The 25,345-nt window shown below is 48.6% G+C and overlaps 1 protein-coding gene across 9 annotated transcripts in view; it reads left to right on the forward strand.

Moving 5' to 3' along the window:
• The window catches only part of LOC138285004 (uncharacterized), a 267,259-nt gene that overhangs the window by 227,753 nt on the left and 14,161 nt on the right, over positions 1-25,345 (forward strand). For 8 of the 9 annotated variants that reach the window (XM_069224411.1, XM_069224407.1, XM_069224413.1 and 5 more), the window contains one exon: positions 17,255-17,362. The exons of the other annotated variant lie outside the window; for it this stretch is intronic. In XM_069224411.1, coding sequence (XP_069080512.1) covers positions 17,255-17,362 — 108 coding nt within the window. The remainder of the gene's footprint in view (positions 1-17,254; positions 17,363-25,345) is intronic. 9 annotated transcript variants of the gene reach the window in all.

Genomic DNA, 25,345 nt, shown 5'->3' on the forward strand with positions numbered 1-25,345 from the left:
GGGGTGCTGACGGACATTCAAAAGACCTTGAGGGACACCGTGGCACTCCAAGGGGCCCCTGACACTAGCCACCACGATGAAATGCCCACCACCTCCGCCGGCGCTAGTGGACAGGAGGCACCGCCACAGGACCAACACACCAGCACCCCATCCCCTGCAGACGGACCACCACCACGCAAGCGGGCCCTGAGATCCAGGAACAGGACAGAGCAAGATGGCAAGACCCCCGCCAGGAAATAAGACCACCCTGATCGTCCTCCCACTGTCCCACTTTGTTACCCTATCCAAATCGGAACTGCCCCAGGTCCACTTCCAATGGCCAGATGTGCAATGTACCTGTGAGACTAATAGACTGGATTCTGCCATGGACATTCCTCCACCATCACCCATCCCCATTTCACAACCCCCCTTCATTGAATAAACACCCTTGAAACACTAATAAAACTGGAGTCAGTCAATGATTGTGAACTTTGTATTGTCAATGACAGTGTTAAAAAAGGTTACCCATTGGAAGGCCAACATACCAATGTCACACATCACAAGCCTTTCAAGGGTGCAAGCTGTTGACACGTAGGTTACCACAATAGTGACACTGAAATGGAAGGGGACAACTCAGTTAACAAATAGGGAGTGAAATGTAGGTACAGGATAGAGGTAGACGTGTGAAAGTTAATAATATGTGAAACATGAAAATGTACTCACCTGTGTCTCACTGAAAATATTGCTGTATGACTGACTCCCTGTTGTCATTTTCATCTTCATCAGCTTCCTCCTCATCACTGTCCACAGGCTCCACAGGCTCCCCGCTGCAACAACACCGTCATCTGGATCATCCTCCTGCAGAAAAGGCACCTGGCGTCGCAATGCCAAATTATGGAGCATGGAGCAGGCGATGATGATGTCGCACACCTTCTTTGGTGAGTAGAATAGGGATCCACCAGTCATATGGAGGCACCTGAACCTGGCCTTAAGGAGGCCGAAGGTCCGCTCAATCACCCTCCTAGTCCTCCCATGGGCCTCATTGTACCGTTCCTCTGCCCTGGTCCTGGGATTCCTCACTGGGGTCAATAGCCAGGACAGGTTGGGGTAACCAGAGTCCCCCAATAGCCATACACGGTGCCTCTGGAGTTGACCCATCATATCAGGGATGCTGCTATTCCGCAGGATGTAGGCGTCATGCACAGAGCCAGGGAACATAGCATTTACCTGCGAGATGTACTGGTCTGCCAAACAGACCATCTGGACATTCATTGAATGATAACTCTTCCTGTTCCTGTACACCTGTTCATTCCTGCGGGGGGACCAGAGCTACATGGGTCCCATCAATGGCACCTATGATGTTGGGGATATGTCCAAGTGCATAGAAATCACCTTTCACTGTAGGCAAATCCTCCACCTCAGGGAAAATGATGTATCTCCTTACGTGTTTCAGCAGGGAAGACAACACTCTGGACAACACGTTGGAAAACATAGGCTGGGACATCCCTGATGCCATGGCCACTGTTGTCTGAAAAGACCCACTTGCAAGGAAATGCAGCACTGACAGCACCTGCACGTCAGGGGGGATTCCAGTTGGATGGCGGATTGGTGACATCAGGTCTGGCTCCAACTGGGTACATAGTTCCTGAATTGTGGCACGATCAAACCAGTAGGTCACGATGACATGTCGCTCTTCCATTGTCAACAGGTCCACCAGCGGTCGGTACACCGGCGGATTCCGCCATCTTCCAATATGTCCCAACTGACGGTGCCTAAGAAGGACAACAGCGAAGAAACTGTCAGCATTCCTCCAGGTATGTTCCTACAGTCACACACAAGACTACAACAGACAATTAACCCATCCGGGAAAGGTTTTGAGTGTAGGCCTCGGTATGTGTGACGCAGTAGTAATTGAAGCCATGTGGGCCCCTGAAATGGCAGCTGCCTGACCTCTAAACTGGGACAATGGGATTGTGGGGTAACTGCGCTGGCGTTGGACACCGTCGCGGTAGGCGGTCGTAGAGCGCGGCGCAATGATGCATTGGTTAACATTGGACCCTAAGGTTCCCAGGAGCCAATGAACAGGTGCGCCGCCGGTGATGATGCGCACCGCCGCGGACGTCACCACCATTTTCCATCTCTTCAATCACTAGATACCTGACCTTCAACAGGAGAGGACCCACACTGCTAGTGCTGCTGTGACCTCGGTCTGGAAGCGACGATGGCTGCTGCGTCTGGGGAAAGGGCCCCTGCCTTCACTGCACAGGAGTTGGAGAAACTTTTGGATGGGGTCCTCCCCCAGTAAACGCTACTCTACGGTCCTCCAGACCAACAGGTTAGTACACAGGGAGCACGTTGGATGGGCTATGCTTGGGTGGAGAGGGCTGGGTGGATGAGGGAAGGGGACAAAGTACATAGAACAGTTATGCATGGGGATGAATGGGACACAGGGATAGAGTTGGGAGGGGGCCAATCACAACGACGGTGCAGTAGGTAATGACTGTCCTCTTTCCTTGTGCATGTCATGTAGGTCAGCGCCCACCAGAAGAGGGACATTTGGCGTGCCATCGCCAAGGAAGTCCGGACCCTGGGGGCCCACCAGAGACGGGGCACCCACTGCCGTAAGAGATGGGAGGACATTCGCCGCTGCAGCAAGAAGACGGCAGAGGCTCAGCTGGGGATGGCCTCCCAACGTGGGAGGGGTGCCCGTCGCACCATGACCCCCCTGATGTTCCGGATCCTGGCGGTGGCGTACCTGGAGTTGGATGGGCGCTTAAGGACATCACAGCAGACACAAGGGGGTGAGTACTACCTCATCATATGGACTTTGCGTGCAGTGGAGGTGTCTGGGTGGCTGTGGTGGGTTGTGGGTGTCCCTAGGCCAGGGCGAGTTAGGTAGGCAATGCCCCTCCGTTATGTAGGCCATGTGGCACTCTACCCCAGCTCAAAACAGAGGGAGGTTGATGTATAGTTGCCCCTTTGCCATCCATGTGGGCAGATTACTACCATTGCCATGTAGGCCATTTCCCAGAAATAGCATGTGCAGAGGTCAGGAGCACGGCGTAATGCATGGGGCTGCTGCGTCTGTCTTGTCCGCCAACGGTAGCGGTATGCCATGCACTAAAACTCTCTTTCTTCTGTCTCCCCCCTTTTCCTGCTCTCCCTGTCCTTTTGTACATCAGCATCAACAGGCGGAGGTACAGTGGCACAGGAGCACGAGGGAGCTGCATCCCACATGGCCATGGAGGGCCACACCACAGACTCTGAATTCACCAGTGGGACAGAGGGCGAGGGGAGCTTCACGTCGGCCACCTGATCACCATCCAGTGACACGGACTCGTCCGCCGATGGGAGCTCCCCTGTGGTGGCGGCACCATCTGTGCGCCCCACTTCTACAGGTACAGCCGCCACCTCCCCTACCAGCACCGCCCTCCCAGCAGCCCCTCAGCGTGTGTCCCGTGCCCGCTCACCCAGGAGGGTGGGCTTCACCTTCGCCCCAGGCACCTCAGGCCCTGCCCCAGTCACCCCTGCTGCCCTCAGTGAGGAGGCCATTGACCTCCTCAGGTCACTCACTGTTGGGCAGTCTACCATTGTGAATGCCATCCAGGGTGTAGAACGAGAGTTGAAACACGGTAATGCATTCCTGGAAGGCATTCATTCTGGTCAGGCTGGCAATCTCTGGCTTCAGCACTGATAGCAGCCATTGTCCCAGTGTCCAGCCTCCCCCCTCCAACCTCCTCCACCCAGACCCAATCCCCTGTACCCCAGCCCATCCCAAGCACACCCACAGACCAGCAGGCACACAAGTCAACACACACAAGTAGCTCAAGCAAACATAGGCACCACACACACCACAGGCACTCACACAAGCATCACACCCATACAGACCCAGCAACATCCACTGTCTCCACTGTGTCCCCCTCCTCCTCTTCTCCCTCCTCCCTCCCAGTCTCGTCTACACACACACCTGCATGCACCACATCTACAGGCACTAAGACTCGCACCAGAACACCCAGCACCACAAGCCGCTCACCTGCACTCACCACCTCCACTGCCATTTACACGTCCCCTGTGTCCTCTCCCAGTGTGTCTGTGACGCCCCCTCCCAAAGTACACAAACGCCAGCAATCACTCACCCAACATCCATCCACCTCACGACAGCCTCCAGTACCTGCACCTGCACCCAAAACACCTAAAGTGACACCTCCAGTACCTGCACCTGCACCCAAAACACCTAAAGTGACACCTCCTACAACCACCTCCTCTACCTCCACTCCCAGACCCCCTCCAACTACCCATCCCAGTGTCCGTCAGAAACTGTCCCTCTGTCAAATTGACCTGTTTGCCCCCCCCTCCAGTTCATCAGTCCCGTCGTAGCGCCTCAGCCAAAAAGCCTCCTGTACCAGTGGTGCGTGTTCCAGGTTTTTGGACACCAGGGCAGGCAGTAGGACCCGGAGCCAAGGCACTGTCAGCCCACCCCCTATAAAGGCACCGAAATTGGAGAGTGGACGACGGGACCGTGTCAAGACTCCTGGTGGGACAACAAGTGAAATGAGATCGAAGGCGATTGGTGAGTCAGCTGTAACTCCAAAGAAGGTGGGGAAGGTTCCGAGGAAGTCTGCCCAGCCTGTTGTGAGTGTCACAGCGGAGAAGTGCGCCATCATTTCCGGCAGTCCAGACACAACCACCAGCACCGTCGTTACTGGTCAGGAGACCACCGCCAGAGTCAGTGCCCAGGAGGGCCCAAGTATCGTTACTGGTCAGGAGACCACCGCCAGAGTCAGTGCCCAGGAGGGCCCCAGTATCGTCACTTGTCAGGAGACCACCGCCAGAGTCAGTGCCCAGGAGGGACCAGGATCCCAAAGCCCCGCTGGGCGATGATGGAACGTCATGCCACACCCCAATGCCCAGTGTGGAGTTCGTCATGCCACCCCCTAATGTCCAGTGTGGAGTTCGTCATGCCACACCCCAATGTCCAGTGTGGAGTTCGTCATGCCACACACCAATGTCAGTATCTGAACCGCCATCTCAGGCTACCGATGAACAGTCCATAGCCAGCCATGGCAAAGCACCGCTGAACAAGGCCAAGACCGCCATGGCAAAGCACCGCTGAACAGTCCATAGCCAGCCATGGCAAAGCACCGCTGAACAAGGCCAAGACCGCCATGGTGGAGACCTCTGAACAGTCCATACCCAGCCATGGCAAAGCACCGCTGAACAAGGCCAAGACCGCCATGGTGAAGACCGCTGAACAGTCCATAGCCAGCCATGGCAAAGCACCGCTGAACAAGGCCAAGACCGCCATGGCAAAGCACTGCTGAACAAGGCCAAGACCGCCATGGTGAAGACTGCTGAACAGTCCATAGCCAGCCATGGCAAAGCACCGCTGAACAAGGCCAAGACCGCCATGGCAAAGCACCGCTGAACAGTCCATAGTAGCCATGGCAAAGCACCGCTGAACAAGGCCAAGACCGCCATGGCAAAGCACCGCTGAACAGTCCATAGCCAGCCATGGCAAAGCACCGCTGAACAAGGCCAAGACCGCCATGGTGAAGACCGCTGAACAGTCCATAGCCAGCCATGGCAAAGCGCCGCTGAACAAGGCCAAGACCGCCATGGCAAAGCACCGCTGAACAAGGCCAAGACCGCCATGGTGAAGACCGCTGAACAGTCCATAGCCAGCCATGGCAAAGCACCGCTGAACAAGGCCAAGACCGCCATGGCAAAGCACTGCTGAACAGTCCATAGCAGCCATGGCAAAGCACAGCTGAACAAGGCCAAGACCGCCATGGCAAAGCACCGCTGAACAGTCCATAGCCAGCCATGGCAAAGCACTGCTGAACAAGGCCAAGACCGCCATGGTGAAGACCGCTGAACAGTCCAAAGGCAAAGCGCCGCTGAACAAGGCCAAGACCGCCATGGCAAAGCACCGCTCAACAAGGCCAAGACCGCCATGGTGAAGACCGCTGAACAGTCCATAGCCAGCCATGGCAAAGCACCGCTGAACAAGGCCAAGACCGCCATGGCAAAGCACCGCTGAACAGTCCATAGCAGCCATGGCAAAGCACCACTGAACAAGGCCAAAACCGCCATGGCAAAGCACCGCTGAACAGTCCATAGCCAGCCATGGCAAAGAACCGCTGAACAAGGCCAAGACCGCCATGGTGAAGACCGCTGAACAGTCCATAGCCAGCCATGGCAAAGCACCACTGAACAAGGCCAAGACCGCCATGGCAAAGCACCGCTGAACAGTCCATAGCCAGCCATGGCAAAGCACCGCTGAACAAGGCCAAGACCGCCATGGTGAAGACCGCTGATCAGGGCAAACACCGTGTGGGTATGAATAGGCCACCACATCAGGCATCCTTCTCCCATGTGCAGCTGGGACAGTGACAGGACAGGAACTTTCACTGGGAGACTCATCCAGTCTGGCCACCAGTCCCACCCAGTACCAGTTGAGAACTGCATCTACTTGCGTCAATGTGGTTTTGCCCTCCCCAGGATAAAACAGTGGGCAAGCAACCCACTGTAGAGACTTGAGAGACTGTGGCTTTGCACTCCCCAGGATGGTCCAGTGGGCAACCCACCCACTGTAAATACTTGAGAGACTGTGGCTTTGCACTCCCCAGGATGGCACAGTGGGCAAGCCACCCACTGTAGAGACTTGAGAGACTGTGGCTTTGCACTCCCCAGGATGGTACAGTGGGCAAGCCACCCACTGAAGAGACTTGAGAGACTGTGGCTTTGCACACCCCAGGATGGTCCAGTGGGCAACCCACCCACTGTAAAGACTTGAGAGACTGTGGCTTTGCACTCCCCAGGATACATCAATGGGCATGGAGCCCCGTCGTGGATCTGGCTTTGCAGTCATGTGGCTGAGGTGCCCCCCCTTCCCTTCCCCCTGAGGTGCCTGTAGTGTTTCAATCTGATGCCCCGGCAGTGTTCTCTCTGATTTTGGTCAGGTATCTATTGTGGGCCTCGCCCATGCATTTTTGGACTGTTGGTGCACGGACATTGTTGTGTGCATATCTGCACTACTTCTTGTATTGTATATATAAATATGACAGATTTCGAGATATGATTCAGTATATTTTTATATGACATGTATATTGGCACATTACAATATTTGAACGGATCTCGCTTTGTCTTTGCATTCTTCCGGGGGGATTGTGGGTTGTTAATGAGATATTTTTGACTGCATTGGTGTGTATGTTGTAATATGCGAGGGTGGGGGTGGGGGTGTTTGGTGGGTGTCCCCCTAACTTTTACTTCCCCCCCCGTGTCGTAGATGCAGTACTCACCGGTATGTTCTGCGCCTATGTCGCTGTTGTTCGTACAGGAGCAGAAAGACAATGGCAGGTAGTATTTGGAGTTCCGGCTCCATGGAGTCATCGTTCACCGTGGAGTGTGTTGAGGTGAGCGTTTTCCCATAGCAAAGGCTGTTTCCGCCGTGTTTTTATCCACGGTGAATCCGCCCCGGAAAAGGTGGCGGATTGGTGTGTTGTAATAGTGTGGGCGGTACTTTGTCTCCCGCCTGTCTGTTGGCGGTGACCGCCACGCTGTTTGTATGTACCGCCGTGGCGGGCGAAGTGTTAAAGTGGCTGTCTTTGTTGGCGGTTACCGCCAGGGTCGTAATTCCCTTTTTTTTTTCGCCGGCCTGTTTGAGGTATTACCCCACCTTTTACACCGTCCGCCAGGGTTGTAATGACCCCATAGGTCTTTTTTTGTATACACCCTCGTAAAATGTCCTAAACTGGGCATTAATCTGTTCTGGTTCAAATAAGTGGGTCCCTGTCTCCGATGTCAGGTTCATAATGGGGGGAGATCTATCAGATTGTGAAACCACCCACGCGAGGAGTCTGCCCGCTCTATCTCTCTCTTTGTGTGCCCGGGTGAGGTAGTTTTTAATCAAAGCATTTAAGGCGCTCAGTGCAGTGAGCCACTTCGGACCTAAGGTCTTGCATTAAGGTTTGTAGGTGGGGGTTCCCAGGTCTGTCTTTCTCTATTTCTCTTAGTTCAGTCTCAGCTCGTTCCGTGTCACCTGATAAGGTTCTGCGTATTCCCACTGTCTCTGCTATGCACTTCCCACGCATTACTACTTTGAAGGCGTCCCATTCTACCAGTGGATTAGTAGTAGTTGCGTCATTGTCTTCGAAATATTGCAGTATACTTTGGCGGAGTTCGGCTCGGAAGGGGGCATCCTCCACTAGTTTGGGTTTGAGCCTCCACGTTGGGATACGGGGAACAATGGATCCCCAGTTCAGAGTCAGTAAGAGAGGGTTGTGGTCCAAAATTGTGCGGGACAGATATTCTGTATCTAGGATTTGTGAGTGTATATCAGATGAGCAGAGGAAAGCGTCTAGTCGCACATGTAGTTCATGAAGACGGGAGAAAAAGGAATAGTCTCTTGAAGTGGGGTGCATTCTATGGCAGGCATCAGTTAGGCCCCAATTAGTTTGCAGGTGGTGAATTGTCGCGCCGTTCTCACCAGGGGGGAGTTAGGCAGGAGGGGGTGTGATCTGTCTATGTTAGGGTTCCCCATGCAGTTGAAGTCCCCCCCCAGTATCACTGGGGACTGTAAGTATGATGCTAGTAAATTAGGTAGTCGTGTAAGGAATTCTCCCTGATCAGTGTTGGGAGCATATACATTAATCAAGGTTAGCTCCCTGCCCTTTGGTCTGCTCTTGACCGCCACAAATCTCCATTCGGGGTCTATAAAGCTATCTGTCATTTGAAAGGGAACTCCCGCTCGAATCCAAATCAGAGTGCCTCTCGAGTATGCCGAGTAGGAGGTATAGTACGCCTGACCCCTCCATCTTTTCTGCAGTGCCTTACCCTCTGTCAGTGTTAAGTGGGTTTCTTGGAGCATGGCTATTCTATTGTATTCTACAGTGTTTGCACCACTTTTCTAACGGTATACTTACCTGATTTTGGTTTGTGTGTATATTTTGTGTATTTTACTTACCTCCTAAGGGAGTATATCCTTTGAGATATTTTTGGCACATTGTCACTAAAATAATGTACCTTTATTTTTAGTAACACTGAGTATTGTGAGTCTTATGATATAGTGCTATATGATATAAGTGGTATAGTAGGAGCTTTTCATGTCTCCTAGTTCAGCCTAAGCTCCTCTGCTATAGCTACCTCTATCAGCCTAGGCTGCTAGAACACTACTAATCTACTAATAAGGGATAACTGGACCTGGCACAAGGTGTAAGTACCATCAGGTACCCACTATAAGCCAGGCCAGCCTCCTACAACCAGCACCACTACAAACACCACCATTACCACCAGCAAAACCATTATCAGTGCCACACTTACTCCCCCATTACCAGTGTTACCATTAGTGCCATCTTTACCAACTCCAACATTGCCATCACTCCCACGATGATTACCACCACAATTTTCTTACCCATTACCCTATTTGCCACAAACATTACCACTGTTCATGTCATGACCACTATGAGAAAAGGCCTCTTTCTTGTCATGGTTAGCCCCCACGTTTTGCATGGTATGTGATGTATCCTCAAAGTTGTTAGTGCCCAGGGCCCCTGCAAACCAGGTTCCCTGTGCCATATCTCTTTCCCTAAAACTGTTGTGATGTATTGGCACAATTGGCAACACCTTTAGCTGCCATTATAAGTCCCTAGTAAATGTTACCTAGGTACCCAGGGCATGATGTACTAAGTGTAGGCCCCTAAGGGCAGTAGCAGTAGCACCGATTGTGCCACCCTCTAGGACCATGCATCCAGAAGCACCCTGCACTGCCATTGCAGGCTGAGTGTTTTGAAAGACAAACTCGACATGGCACAAAGCATGTGTGCCCTGTCCACCATACACTGCATGTACTATAGATAAATCACCCCTCTGGCAGGCTTTCCAGCCCTAAGGCAGGGTACACTATGGTGGTCATTCTGACCCTGGCGGTCTTTGACCGCCAGGGCGGAAGACCGCGGGAGCACCGCCGACAGGCCGGCGGTGCTCCAATGGGGATTCCGACCGCGGCGGTAAAGCCGCGGTCGGACCGGCACCACTGGCGGGGTCCCGCCAGTGTACCGCCGCCCCATTCAATCCTCCGTGGCGGCGCAGCTTGCTGCACCGCCGCGGGGATTCTGACCCCCCCTACCGCCATCCAGATCCCGGCGGTCGGACCGCTGAGATCCGGATGGCGGTAGGGGGGGTCGCGGGGCCCTGGGGGCCCCTGGGGGCCCCTGCAGTGCCCATGCCACTGGCATGGGCATTGCAGGGGCCCCCGTAAGAGGGCCTCTACATGTATTTCACTGTCTGCTGCGCAGACAGTGAAATACGCGACGGGTGCAACTGCACCCGTCGCACAGCTTCCACTCCGCCGGCTCGATTCCGAGCCGGCTTCATCGTGGAAGCCTCTTTCCCGCTGGGCTGGCGGGTGGTCTGAAGGCGACCGCCCGCCAGCCCAGCGGGAAAGTCAGAATTACCGCCGCGGTCTTTCGACCGCGGAACGGTAATCTGACGGCGGGACTTTGGCGGGCGGCCTCCGCCGCCCGCCAAGGTCAGAATGAGGGCCTATATGGTATGTGTAGGCATAGAGGCATGAACAGTATTCCCCTACTGTGTCCTTGCCAAACCTGGGACATGGTAAGTGAACAGGGCAGCCATTTTAGTGCATGTGCTGGACACTGGTCAGTATGAGTTCCACAGCTACATGTTGGCCACCCTGAACCCTGGGTTGTTTGCTATCAAACAACCCAGAATGATAAATCCAACTGGTGCGAGTATTGTATTTATTACAAAATGTACCCTGTGGACAAGAGTCTGAATCCCTGGGGTGAGAGATCCTGCTCTCTGGGATTCAGAACAAAGCCTTTCCTGGGTGGAGGTGCTATCACCCCTCCCTCAGGTATATGCACTGCCCTGCTAGCGAGCTTCAAAGGGCTTACCACCTTTGAAACTCGATCCCCAGGCCTGCTGCTAGCAGCAGATGGCTACCCCTATTGCAAACCCCCGCTTTTGGCAGGAGCAGCAGCGGAAAACCAGACAAAGGAAAGGAGGAGTGGTCATTCCGGGCTTGCACTACCCCTAAGGTGTGCATGTGAGGTGACCTCTCCACTTCATTTTCCTTCATCTTGCATGGAAAGAAAATAACTAATCAGGTATAGGGAAGTGACCTCTTCCCACAGGAAGTGGGCACTTAGTGGGTGTAGCCCAGGTAAGGTAGATGACCCATTGGTCATTACTAGGTAGCCCCTAAAATGCCCACTAAATGCAGTATTTAGTGGGTACCCCTAGACCAAGAAATCAGATTCCCTGGACAAAAGAAGACCAGCAATAAAGAAGACCCAATGCTCGAGAACTGAAGTCTTGCTGAACCAAGAAAAGGCACCAAACCCTGCTGTTTGCACCCAGGACTCGACAATCGCCCCTGAGAGGTTGCTTGGGCATTGTATGGACTCTCCAAACCTCCAGAAGACCTCCACTCTTCAAAAATCACTAAACATCTCCCTCCAGAGTGAAGGCATCACTCTGCCACCCTAAGGAATCAAAGACCCAGTGAAGACCACGTCACTGACCAACTGCTGACCAAGGAACCGGACATTTCAGCTGGACCAAACTTAACCTGTCAAACTGTGAGGACAAAACCTACCACTGTGCCAAGTTTCTTGTCACTGCACCCTCCAGTGGCCAGACTGTGCAATAGCCCTAGGTACTGGTCACCTCACACCAGACACCCAGAAGAATAGTCCTTTCCAGACTGAAAAAGGACCAGGAGGAAGCCCCAGCCAAGGGACTACAGGAACCAACCAGAACTCCCACCACAGTGCCCGTGCTGACCTGCAAGCGACCCTCAAAGTGACCTACCTCCTGCTTCCAGGGCACCTTTGCACACAGTTCCTGGCTCACCGAGCTGTGCCCTTAGGGTTCCATGACCTTGACACCCCAAGGGGACCCACAAAACGTACCTTTAAGCCTGCCTGTGCAGTGCTTTTCCAAGGGCCCCCCTGTAGTGTCCAGCTCCATCAACTTTTTGCAGCTGCTCCTGCCTGAACCGCGAGTCACACAAACGACTCCAGCTGGTCCAGGGTACCCATACCACCACCATCATTACTACTAGTACCACTACCATTATCGCTACATACACATAGTTAGAATCATTACCATTAGTACCCTACCACCTTTACTTAAACCCTTAAGACATCCAATAACACTCTTCCAATCACCTGCACTTCTACCCCTGGCTATCATATAAAGCTTTTGAATCCTACCAAGCATTGGTAGAGATAAAACCTAGCAACAATAATATACTTCAACATGCTTTACTTACTGATGTAGAGCTAAAAAAGAAACCTAGCTGGCTATACTGTTCTGAACTATACAGATTAGCTTGCCTTAAAACCTTAAGGAATTGGCTCATGAAATATCAAATCTATAGCAGTTTATCACGTGATCTAAAAGAATATTTAGGCCCTCAAAGTGGTACGTAAACATCTTTGTGAATTTTCTACTCCTAGCATTACCAATTCCATGGGTATCACAAAATACAGAAGCAGGCATACTGTGGTATTCTGAGTTGCACACTGAGCTGCACCCTATTATTGTAGTAATTCCTGGTTTACAGCTGGTTTCTGAAGGAGGCTGGCCTGGCTTGTAGTGGGTACCTTAGGTACTTACACCTTATACCAGGTCCAGTTATCCCTTATTATTGAAATGTAGTAGTGTTCTAGCAGCTTAGTCTGATAGAGGTAGCTGTAGCAGAGTAGCTTAGGCTGAACTAGGAGGCATGCAAAGCTCCTGCAATACCATTATAGTTACACAGTACTTATACACAATAAAAGACAATACTCAGTGTTACCAAAAATAAAGGTACTTTATTTTAGTGACACAAGGCCAAAAATATCTTAGAGGCAATGCTCCTTCTGGAGGTAAGTATTATACACAATATATACACTAGAGAACAAAATCAGGTATGTAAACAGTCACAGAATAGTGCAAACAGTAGAAAATACCATAGAATGCAATAGGAAGAAATAGGCCTAGGGGCAACACAAACCATTACTAAGAAAGTGGAATGCGAATCACAAGTTCCCCCCTAGGCAAGTGTAGTGTGTAGAGGGTCACTGGGAGTGTAAGAAAACTACAAAGGTGAGTAAAATACCCCATCCCAGAGCCCGGGAAAGTGGGAGTAGAGATATTTCAAGAACCAAGCAAGACTGCAAAGCAACAAATGGTGGATTCCTGGACCTGGAGACCTGTAAAGAGAGAAGATCAAGTCCAGAAGTCGCAGAAGATTCTGGGAAGGACAGGAGCCCCTGCCAACCTAGAAGATGGTGCAAAAGAGGATTCTCCGGTTGGAAGAAATCTGCAAAAGAGCACCAAAGAAGATGGCTGCGGGTTCCTGCATGATGCAAAGGATGTTCCACGTGGAGATGCTGGATGCAGGCGAGTTGCAGCACTGGATTCGTCCAACAAGCCTTGGTTCAAGCAATGTTGCAGTTTGCATCAAAATGGCACTGCCTGGACGCAGGAGGGATCTGGGGGCCTCAACTCAGACTGAGGAGGCAGAGGGGGCTCCCAACACTGGAGGGATGCCACAGATGACCAGGCAGCACCCACAGAGGTCCCAGGACATGGGGACAAAGAAGGTGCAAATTGTGGTTGCTGCAGCACTACAAAGGAAGGTCCCACGCCACCAGAGAACAACTCAGCGAGTTGAGCGCCGCAGGATAGAGTGCTGGGGACGGACCTGGGCCAGGATGTGCATGAAGGATTCTTGCAAATAGTGCACAGAGGTCTCAGAAGGTAGAGATGACGGGGTGCACAGGGGTACTGTCGCAAATGGAGAAGGCAAGCTCTTAACTCCTCCAAATTTGAACAGCTGGAACTTAGGACAGTCTGTGTCGAAGAGGTGCATCACCTGTGTTCCAGGGGGCACACTCGTCACCAGGAGAGGAGTCCCAGAGATCCAGACGTCATTTTAGAAGGTGCCTGCTGGAGCAGGGAAGTGACTCTGTCACTCCACAGGAGAATTATTCAGTCCTTCTGGTGCAGGGAGAAGACAGGGAGTCCCCAGAGCGTGCACACCGTGGAAACTGTTGCAGTTGCTGGCTGGAGCTAAAGTTGCAGAGTCGCAGTAGCCTTTCTGGATACTTTGTTGCAGTTATAGCGGTTCCTGGAGCAGTCTGTGGTTGATCTGTGGTCAGAGGGTGAAGGAGGCGTTGCAGAGGATTCCTGGTGGAAACTTGCAAGCTGAATCTGAAGGGGAACCCCCAGGAGGGACCCAAAATAGCCCTGAGAGGGTGATTGGCTACCTTACCAGGTAGGCACCTATCAGGAGGGGTCTCTACACCGGTTCAGGGACCCCTTGTCCCCTGCTCTGGCGTGAAACTGGACAAAGGGGAGTGACCACTCCCCTGTCCATCACCACCCCAGGGGTGGTGCCCAGGGCTCCTCTAGTGTGTCCCTGCCATTAGCCATCTTGTTTTCCAAGGTGTGGGGACACTCTGGAGACCTCCGGGTAAAACAGCTGCCTGGAGGTTACAAATGGGCCAGGGACATTGTAGGCCCAGTACTGACACTGTGAGGGTGCTCATTCGGGCCCTGGCTAGCAGGATCCCAGTGAGACAGGCAAAACACACAGACAAATAGGGTTTTCACTATGAGCACTTGGGTCCTGGCTAGCAGAATCCCAGTGAGACAGTAAAAACACACTGACACACACTCACAAACAGGCCAAAAGTGGGGGTAACCATGCTAGAAAGAGGCTACTTTCTCACAGTTTCACATCTGCAAATCCCATCAACTTTTAGTTGTGCAATTTCCTGGTGAGAAACACCAGGCACAGAATTACAGAAAGTGCCTTGGGGTCGCCCAGGCATGTCCTCCTGCTTTGTCTCCCCTCCCCCCAGGGCACTCTGTATTGCAGAAGGGACAGCATAAGCATCTGTGACCCCTTCTGTCATACCAAAAGCTCTTCTGCACAGGTAGTGCCAGCACTATCTGAAAAGGGCATTTCCTAATTTATATGGGCGTGTGGCCCTGTGCAAATGAGGGAATCGATTTATTTCTTTGTCTGTGCCGTATTATGGAGGCGGGCGCAAAGGCAAAGAAGCTGTCAGGAGGTGGACTGAAAGCATGCCACAAAAAGGTGGTGCACTGTCAAAGTGCTTTTTGAGGCAGCCCATTGGGTGATGAAGGGGTTCCATGTACCCCCCAGATACAGTGAGTGACTGCACCCACCTGCAAAGTCTCTCTAATCTCTCTTTAAAATGCAGATAGGTTGCCACCTACACAGTAAAAACGGAGTGGCTTTGAAGCAGCTGCGCCATATTTCACTTGAATGCACATCTCCCAGGACAGCACAAGTTCACGGCTGGCTTAGAGGCTGTGCCTTCACTGTAATAAGGCACACTTTCCCTGTTTGCCAGTACCACCTTGTGCTGCTTCTATTTAGATATAAGTAGTTTGGGAAAGCTCCTTGGGCTCTTAATGTTCACTCTTTTGCAATGTACTGCTTTCACCTGAGTTAGACCACAGGGACAGTATTATACATTGGGCCCTGAGGGCGCAATGGGTATGTGTGCCGGCTTTGTGTGCCCCTGTATTACAGGATAGGCCACAGACGCTTGTGCGTCGCCTTCTGTAAAACTGTCAGTGATGGCTCACAGGTAGCGCCAGGGCTATCATTAGAGGGTATTCCCTCATTTGCATGGAATGTGGCCCCTTGCAAACGAGGGAATCATTTTGCCTCTACACCTGCCACCTAATGTAGATGCAGATGGAGAGGCAAGAATGCCCTTTGGAGGTGCCCTGGATTTTGTACACACTGCGTGGCTCGGCTGTTTAATTCCTTGCACAGTTACTCAACCCTAAGGTCCTTTTAGCTGCATGAATATTGGCACTGGTTCTGCTTAACACTGCAGGGTCTGATTGCCCAATTGCCCGATTGATTCAATTGTTTTTGAAAAATGATTGCCCGCTCGCTTGTTTTAACAGCGGTAATGCCCTTTCCTCTGGGCCTCATGTGGACCACGAAGGGTGATTTACAATGCCAGTTCCTGGCGTCTCCACATAGCTAATCTTCATCCTGATGATGTCCCTGCATTGATTATCCTACAATAGGGTTGAAACACCATCAAAACATAAAATTGCAGACTGGTTTCCAACTCCGTTAAATGTGGATGTGGATATCTAAAAGGATAGATATCCTAGGACAACACTACAATTTATTCCAGTCACATATGTAGCACCAGTGCACCTTTTTCATTGTGTCACTTCGCACTGTGCCATCACCACAATGGAGGACTGTATATATTTTATGTCATTTTAATTGTCTTTCTTGATACTCAAATAAAACAATCTAATTGTTAAGATTAGTTCCTTCCACTACACTCTCTCTATATATAGTAAAGTGCCGTGGAAGTCAAGGACTGCATTTTCTCCTTGGGGATATTGTGTTTACCCGGGTCCCTGGGTAATGGGTCATTCCCCCATTTTCTAGATAGATGCCCTGAAAGTGTGCCACAAAAATGGTGCATGTTCAGGTGCCTCCAAAAGGCAACCAGCCCCCTGGAAGGGAGAAAGGGGGCCCTGTAAACCCCCCCAGACATTCCCCTGCAGGCGGGTGCAGTCACTCATTGCATCCACCTGCAAAGGGCTCTCTGCCCTCTTCAAGGTGCCAACAGCATGCTGCCTGCAATGTGAAACACAGAGGGTCTTTCTGCATCCACTCCACATTTCAGTTGAATGGGCTGCCCACAGGGGAGCATGAGTTTGCTGCAGGCCTGGAGGCAGCGCATTTTTTCTAATATGGTGCAGTGTCCCTGTTTGCACCCGGCACACCATTTGGCCCTATTTGGCAAATGCTGCACATTACAAAGGCACGACTTAGGGCCTGATTTAAATTTCGGTGAATGGGTTACTCCGTCACAACAGTGACAGATGTCCCATCCACCATAGCATAAATTCCATAGGAAAAATTGGGATTTATATTTCTGCAGACAAATTATCCATCAACGTTCATGACAAGTAACCCGTCTGCCAAAATCTAAATCAGACTTTAGTTTAAGAAGGTAAACTTGACTGCGTTTTAGGGCCTGATTCATATCTTGGCAGATGGAATACTCCGTTACTGCGTGACAGATATCATGTCCGCCGTATTATGGTTCCCATAGTATATAATGGGATCTCAATCTCTGTCTTGTTTCCATGATGCCTTACACCTCCTAATTTTCAAGAAACCTTCTAGTAAAGCTTGTGATATATGAAAATAATACATACAATTGATCTATATTCTTCCTTCTAGGAGATCGAAACTTGGACCGAAAAATTTAGACAGACTATTTGCCAGAAGGGGCCAAAAAATGGTGGACAACCATGGACTGTAATTATGACTGAAACTATGTCGGAAGAGGCAAGTGTATATTATGTTTCACTATCTTTATTTCAGTCAGGGAATGATATAAGGCACTGATAGATGAATATACAAACTTACTTCAGTTGTAAAATTGTCTACTGTGAGAAATTCTTTTCCTTGATGGGAATTACTTGTGACCAATTACAAACCATTTCTACTCAATTCAGTTGCAGCTTATTGAACCACATATGTCACATTGGAAAAATAAAGGAAATTCTCATGGAAAACCTCTAAAATCCACTTTTTTTCTACTGGGTTACATTGATCCCAAAACTCATCCAAAGATTCATCTACAAAGGTTCATTTTTCTGTGGCAGTACTGTTGATAATGCTACTAAGAAACCATTGTAACTGCTTGATAAAAGTTTCCACCAGAGGTTTTATAGATATGTTTTTTGAGTTAATCACCCTCAGTTCCATTTTGTTCACTTGCACTTTAATTCACTGCAAAACCTCGATATTCTGACTCCTCCAACACATGCGATGATAACACTTCCCACATAGCAAAAAAAATCAACATACATCCAACCACAGACCCTATACCGTTTAGCGTGCTATCCAATTAGGCAAAGGAGTAGTAAGCGCTATATAAATGTTGCAATACAATACCAAAATATTCTTGAGATTACTTGTAGGGACAGAAAGTTCCCCTGCTTGGCTGATGGAGAGTGCTTCTCTTCTCTGAGTTTTCTGCTTGCAGTAAGTCTTTCTAGGTTTTGATGTTTTTCTTGCTTGTTCACTATCAGCACTCCTTGTAACATCACTTTAGTGACGTTCTGTGGTCTGAATGGGAATCAAAAAGTGCAGCGCTTTTTTCTAGACAATGATTAATGTAATCTGCCCCAGTTAGGAAAGACTGGCAGTTGTGGAAGCTGTTTTGATTATAGATAGCAGGGCAGGACTTACTCTTCTACCTTCTGTGGGAGTGTGTCTACTGGACTTACACATCTGAATTTGTATGTCACTGACTTTTCACCTAAGCCCTATGGTACGTCATTGGTGAGTGACTACCTGTGTAATTGTGAACATGAAGTGCATGGAAGTATGATGGCAGAAATCCATTTCGCAACTACTGTTCACTAGTGGCCAACAGAATGCAGGTCAGAGCTGAGCTTTCAGAAAGGCATGTGAATTGGACAGAGTCGCCTCCCCTGCTCCCCACTCACACCCCCATTAACATCCCTAAGATCCTCTGAAGAGGAACAGACTTCACTGAAGGCTGGGAGGGGATCAAATGAATTTTGTAGGTGCAAAATAGCACCTAACCCTCCTCTTGCTTCCACCCTTACGCAGAGGTGCACAGAAATGTATAATGACTAGGTGGGAATTTTTGGGCCTTTGTTTACTCTGAATCAGTATTCAGGGCCCCGCATCCCATCTAAGAAGGTAACGTGTTTCAAGTACTACCTCGGAGTACATTTTCAAAGTGAATGTCCAGGTAAAGATCCAGTGCTAACGTGCACCTGATAGGCTGCAGGCTATCAGTGAGAGGGTCACCCTTGGGGAGTCACGCTTAACTTAATTACTATGGACATCTGGGAGCGAGACCCAAAGGCTTTGAAGCACATTCACCCAAATACTATTGAGTCTGTCAGTGAGGTGAGAGTAAATGAAAGGTACCTGTCCTGAAGGAATACTGGAGGCTACAGTAGTACTTTTGAAAAAACAGTAGTTCAAATCTGAAGAGATTCTCTCGGTAACATTGGTAAGGGCTTGGCATTCAGTTTGGATGACATGGAGCGCCCGCTTGCCAGAGTAGAGGTTGAGGTAAATGGCATGATAGTCATTGTCAATGTAAGGGTGAGAGAAAAACAGGTATTATAAAAAACATTTTTTAGGCCTTGGCATAGATAGGAGCTACAGGGCCCAAATGTGGAGGTTGAGGCTTTTTACTCCTGATGTTCTGAGGCCTGACCTACTATGGTTCTGGAGTAACTGGGCCTAGTACTACTACACTCAGCACTCTGTGGAAATGCGGGTTTAGCAGTCAAAGACTCTTCAGGGACAGGTAGGTGTTAGGGATACATTGGCTCATAAATTCAACACATGGCAGCAGCCAAATATGAGTATTTAATGTAAACACACAAAACATGCACAACACACTAAATACACACAGGTCCCTTAAGGTCAGTGTGCTAGCGTTTGCTGTCCTTCCCCAGTGTTGCATCAGTTCTCCTGAGTCCTGGGACAGCCCGAGTCTTTATAGGTTGTCCTGTTGCAGTTTCAGAAGCAATTGGTAAGTGTACTCTATAGCAACCCTGGCACAACAAACCAGTGCATTGGCACTCCACCAGGCACATAGGTCTCCGACTAGAGACCTTCTACAGGAAATGGTCAGCACTTCACAGTGGCCCCTCTTGGCTCACGCAGTCACCGACTACAGGGCTCTCATGCCAGGGCAACTGCCCTTATGTCAGCAGAATCAGAGAGCCAGCGTGCGCTCCATAACAGTCCCAACTGAACCCAGCGCGCCACACTTCGCTCACCAAGATACACTCAACAGGATCCCCACTGGTCTTTGCTTCCTGCAGTCACTCTCCTCCTAACAGGGCTTGTTGATCTTGACAGGCAGTCAGACTCTAGGAGTTCTCCTCACATGCTCTAGTCTTAGCAGGTAGAAGACTGGTACTCTAGACTCAGGCAGGTGGTCTTGACTTCTTGGGTGATGTCCTATCACCTAGCAGGAAGACTGTCAGATCTTAGCCCCCAGTGCTGGTTCCAGCAGCAAGAAGTCTTGAATATCTTCCCCCTCTTTATGAGATAGTTTTGCTCACCATAAGATGGGACACCTGTGATTTAGGGCCAGATGTAGGTAGGTATGAAATTGCGACTTGCAATTTGCGAGTCATAGCGACTCGCAAATTGCAACTCGCAACTCGCAATCCGAGATGCAGAAAGGTGTCTCAGACACCTTCTGCGACTAGCTATGGGATTGCAAAGACCCACCTCATGAATATTAATGAGGTGGGTCGCAGTTTGCGACCCCATAGCGAGTCTAGACACTCACAGGGATGGTGGCCTGCTGGAGACAGCAGACCACCATGTCCGTGACTGCTTTTTTTAATAAAGCAGTTTTTTTTTCTTCTTTTTGCAGCCTGTTTTCCTTAAAGGAAAACGAGCTGCAAAAAGAAATAATTCCAAAACCATTTGTTTTCGGCTTTTTCAGAGTAGGCAGTGGTCCATAGGACCACTGCCTGCTCTGAAAAAATATTTTTGTGGGCATTCACAAAGGGGAAGGGGTCCCATGGGGACCCCTTCCCTTTTGCGAATGAGTTACCATACACTTTAAGTGGATGGTAACTGCGAGTTGGTTTGCGAACGCATTCGTGGTCACAAACCAACTCTGCATGGCGATGCGGTCGCAAATAGTAAGGGAACACCCCTTCCCATTTGCGAGTCGCAGCCTCAAATTGCGAGTCGGTATCGACTTGCAATTTGAGGTTGTGCATTGCGCTAAGCCTTTTGCGCCTCGCAAACTGCGTTTTTCGCCGTTTGCGAGGCGCAAAAGGCTTCCTACATCTGGCCCTTAGTGCCTGGACTTTGGCGTTCCTATTGGGCATCAGCTCCTTTGAATTGCAATCTGTTCTGAACAGCTGTTTGTCAAAGGGACAGCCTGCCATAGCAGGAGTGACTCCAATTCTGGGTGTCCCACACCACAATCAAGGGAGTAACTGGAGATCCCACCTGGCTGTCAACCTCAAATTAACTATTCCCCATAATGGTTAAAATGACTAAGGGACAGATTTATTATGAAGTAACACAACACAGTAAGACAACATGCTTTGCTGTGTTCTATTTCTGCTCTCTCCCTGTTCTGGCGCACTCAGTGCTACCTAGCACCAATGCAGGCCACACGGCGCCATGGTGTGTGTGTGTTACAGGCAAGATTGTTTTTGTTCAGGAAGGCATGCCTTCCTGCACAAAAACAATCTTTAAAGGTGTTTTCCTCTTTCTATGTGTGTTACAGGATGCAAAACATGCGGGAAAAGGAAAGAACGAGGAGAGATAAATATATTTTTCCTTGTTACACCTCACTTGGGAAGGCGTACCATTTTGACGCAATCCCAGGTTTACAGACCCTAGTGAATCTGGGATAGTGCCACAATCCATGATTGCAGGGGAACGCCCGTGCTCCCTCAATGGAACGCCTCCTCAATGCAGAATAACACAAGGCATTGATTTGCACTGCCTGTTGTTACTCTAGATTTACTAAACCAAGTGGAGCCTTACAAGGTGGCATTGCGCTGCCTAGTAAGTTCCACCTCAGGCTTGTGTTTCCTTGCGTGTTGCAAGGGCATTGCAAGCCTTTAGTAAATCTGCCCCAAGTCTCTCTCTCTACCAGATTCCCTGGTAGTGCCAGCCTTGTCAGTCCCATCATCTCCCTGACAGTGGGCCCAGACCACACTGAAAAGTAACTTCCTGAAATCACAGAGCCCTTTGATTTGCACAGTGGATTCTTTGCTCTTCTTTCTTCACTGTGAGTGTCCCACCTCAGTTCTCAGGAATGTCCGCAATACACATCTTTTGTATGGCGGTTACAGTCTTCACCTCACCAGGACTTGGCCTTAAAAAGGGAACCCACTGGTCTCCATGTTATGTACTATCCACAGGCACACACACAACCCAGTACGTATGCACAAGTATCAATTGCTGTGTGGCGCTACATGCACTCAATGCAGGCCAAGGGTATGTTTAATAAACAGCCATGGGACTTAACACTGTCCAAGGATACAGGTAAAAAGGCCTGTTCACATTATTGATTCTACTGAAAACAAAATGAGTAAACTGCTTTTTCCACCCTTGAAGGCCTATATCAATTTAAAGTGTGGGAGCAAATCTAGGGTTCCCTAAAAATTAAGAAACCCCAAAATTTACCTCAACTGGACATCTTATGAGTTAATGGATTAGATACGGTGTTGAACATCAATTCGATGAAGCAAAAGGGTCACCACATTAAGCCACCACCAAAAACAATAAAATCCAATTAAAATACAATTAATTAAAAATTCAAATTCAAGAATAATTTGGACCCAGTCAAAAAGAGAGTTCTATATCAATGAAAAGTTAAGGGGTTTTATTACCAAATTAGAAAATATGCGGTGAAGAGCTAATGCCATAAAAAAAATGTCAAAGTTATATATAATAATATATAAAAATCAATGGACAGCAAAATCATTAGAAAAACAAAAGCATTCCTGGCAGTATTAAAGAAAGATCAAAATATTCTCCCTCATTCCCCGAATCAACACATTTTTAAACACAATCCTTGCATCATGGAGGGTTTATTGTAAGCAGAACAATAGCAGCAATAAAAATAAACTATTAGGACTTCATTTTATCTGTGTGTTTTAGAGCTTGTGGGAAGAGGATGTGCTCAGGGGGGAGCACAAGTGAGTTACAGATGCCTTCCACCTAGTTCAAGACGGTGTTTTACACAGAAATGTGGCCTAACTAAAACACATTATTACATGCACTTCTTCACATCATAGGAAACTAATTTCAGAAGCAATTATATAAAATAAGTCTGCATTTAAAAAAATGAATATTTAAATACATATTGCACATTGTTATTGATGCACAAAAATATAAATCTTTAAAACACTGCTAGAAAAGTAATTTCTTTTGGACTAAGGAATGCTCCTTCCACTTTTGAGGGACTAGTCAAGCTTGTATTTTCTGAGTTGGAAAAAGTTATGCAAGGCTTGTTTTTGTGAGATGGCTGTGTTTAGTACTTAATGATAGGATCACCTACAGGACACCTACTGTAGGTGTTGCTTGGTATGCCAATCAAGGCAGGATAGTGCCAATAACCATGTCTCCTACTCTAAAATAGGGAAAGCTTTGGCAGTTTCTTATCAAATGTGTAGAGCTGATACACCATTGTGGTGGTACGCACCATGTAGGTAATGGAGACCCAGGTTTTCCCAGTGTAAGTCCAGCAGTTGAACAAATGCCATTTAAGTTTATAATCACTAATTTGTGGCAAGAGACAATAGTATATCAGCACTGTTTGACCAGCTCAGATAGGGCCTTCAGTTAGGAAAGAGGTGAGGTCAGGGAACACTCGTAGGGCTCCAGTCTTGATGTTCTCTCACAGAATGCCTACCCCCGAAGGTCTCTTGCCAAGTGTAGGCTGGGGGTGCTTTTGCATAGATACAGAGCCTAAGGCTGTGACCAGGCTTCTCCATTCTTTAAAGGGGTGATCTCCCCTTTGAATGTGGGTGCGGTTTGAATGCTAGATAATAAAAACCCAGTTTAAGACTCATTATCCACTCATGTTCAGCTTGTTGCTCGCATGTTTGTAACTATTCCAATCATTTTTCTATCTTTTACACTCAAATATCACACACTATGATACGTAATTGCCCTACTTGGTGTTGTGATCTGTATGGATTTACAAGGTTTGCAAATCTTATAGAAATGTTAGTACATAGAAAAAAGACTGATTTATATGAATTCAATTGTGCAACAATATCTTTTAAGATTAACAATACCAAAACAGTAATGCATATTTCAGGTGGATACTTCTAACTGCATATTTTTCACCTTTAGAATATTCCTACTGTAAATAATGATAGATCCTTTGTAGGTTATAAGATATAGGTAATATTCCGCTTACACTGCTGTGATTTGACAATTTGACATGACCCTTAAGCATATTCATCATGTAATCTCCATGAAACTTTTACTATACTCAGTATGACTTTGGACAACTGGGGAACTTATCCCTTGTAGGGAAGGTCTGTTACAATTGATTAGTCAAGATATACACCTTTGTACCCAGTGGCTCACATATGTTAAGAAATTGATCTATGCACTTAAGATGGGGGAGGTATGGGATTCCAAGAACTAAAATCAGTTGACTGGAATGTGTGTTGATGCAGATTTGGAGAGACAAGGTTGGAGATAATTTGATGGGGCAATTTCTTAACCATAAATGTCTCCCTGTGTATGAGCAAGACATGAACAGATTATATCATCCTCACGGTAAACACCTGTATGTCAAATTTAGACTGGGCATATTACCCTTAAATTGTGTCACGGTAAGTGGGGGGAAAAGTAGGTTCTCAAACTAGTGACTGTCCTTACTGTTTATCACTAAAGGAGATGGAACCTCACTTCCTCTTCTTTTGCCCCAAATGCTGGAAGCCCCAGTCAAAGTGGATTGTAGCATTATGCAAGTTACTAGGGGTTAGGCATTACCAGGAATCACTCAGGATTCTGAAAAGGGAACAGATAGTGATGGCAGTTTCATGTTTCCTGCTGTATGGAAACAGAGAATGAAAGAGTTACCGATTTATGCTTGCCAAAAATGATTCTTAATAGGCAAAGGTAAAGGCCCTAGGTTTGATGTACCTACACAGCTGACTTTAAGAAACAACACAAATGTTGCTAATTGCTAGAAACATAATTGAGTGCTTAACTACTGTGATTACTGTTGCCTGTGGTAGACTGCCCTATGTTCTGGGGGGGGAGGAGGCAGGTATTCGTTAGATTTAATGCATTTTATTCAAAGATTTCTGTGAATAGGGACATAAAGTTTTCTTTTACTGAACGAGCAGTAGATTTCCTATTTTAACTATGAATGTATTTATTGTTGTATTGTGTTGAATTCTTTTATGTTTTTTAGCTGAAATAAAGAAGATTGTTTGATTGATATTTGTTTATTCCGCTTAGTTTCAGTTTACAAGAAACGCCCCACCAAGAGCAGCATGCTTGCTGCTCAGCCCACTCTCATCAACTGACTATTCACAACAACCAGGCACTCATCAACATTTTGTGACTTCAGACACACACTGGCTGAGCAGCAGAGATCTCATAACTAAGGAGAAAATGCATAGCAACAATTCAAGTCACAAGACATCTTAGAGAAAATAAAGGATGGAAATAACATTGTCCTGTAACATAAGGACCAATAGATGGTAGTGGAATTTCAAACTGAAAAAATTCAGTAAATGAAAAGGACTAAAGATGTAAATA

This window comes from Pleurodeles waltl, chromosome 3_1 (assembly GCF_031143425.1).
Source record: "Pleurodeles waltl isolate 20211129_DDA chromosome 3_1, aPleWal1.hap1.20221129, whole genome shotgun sequence".
NCBI classification, from domain to species: domain Eukaryota; kingdom Metazoa; phylum Chordata; class Amphibia; order Caudata; family Salamandridae; genus Pleurodeles; species Pleurodeles waltl.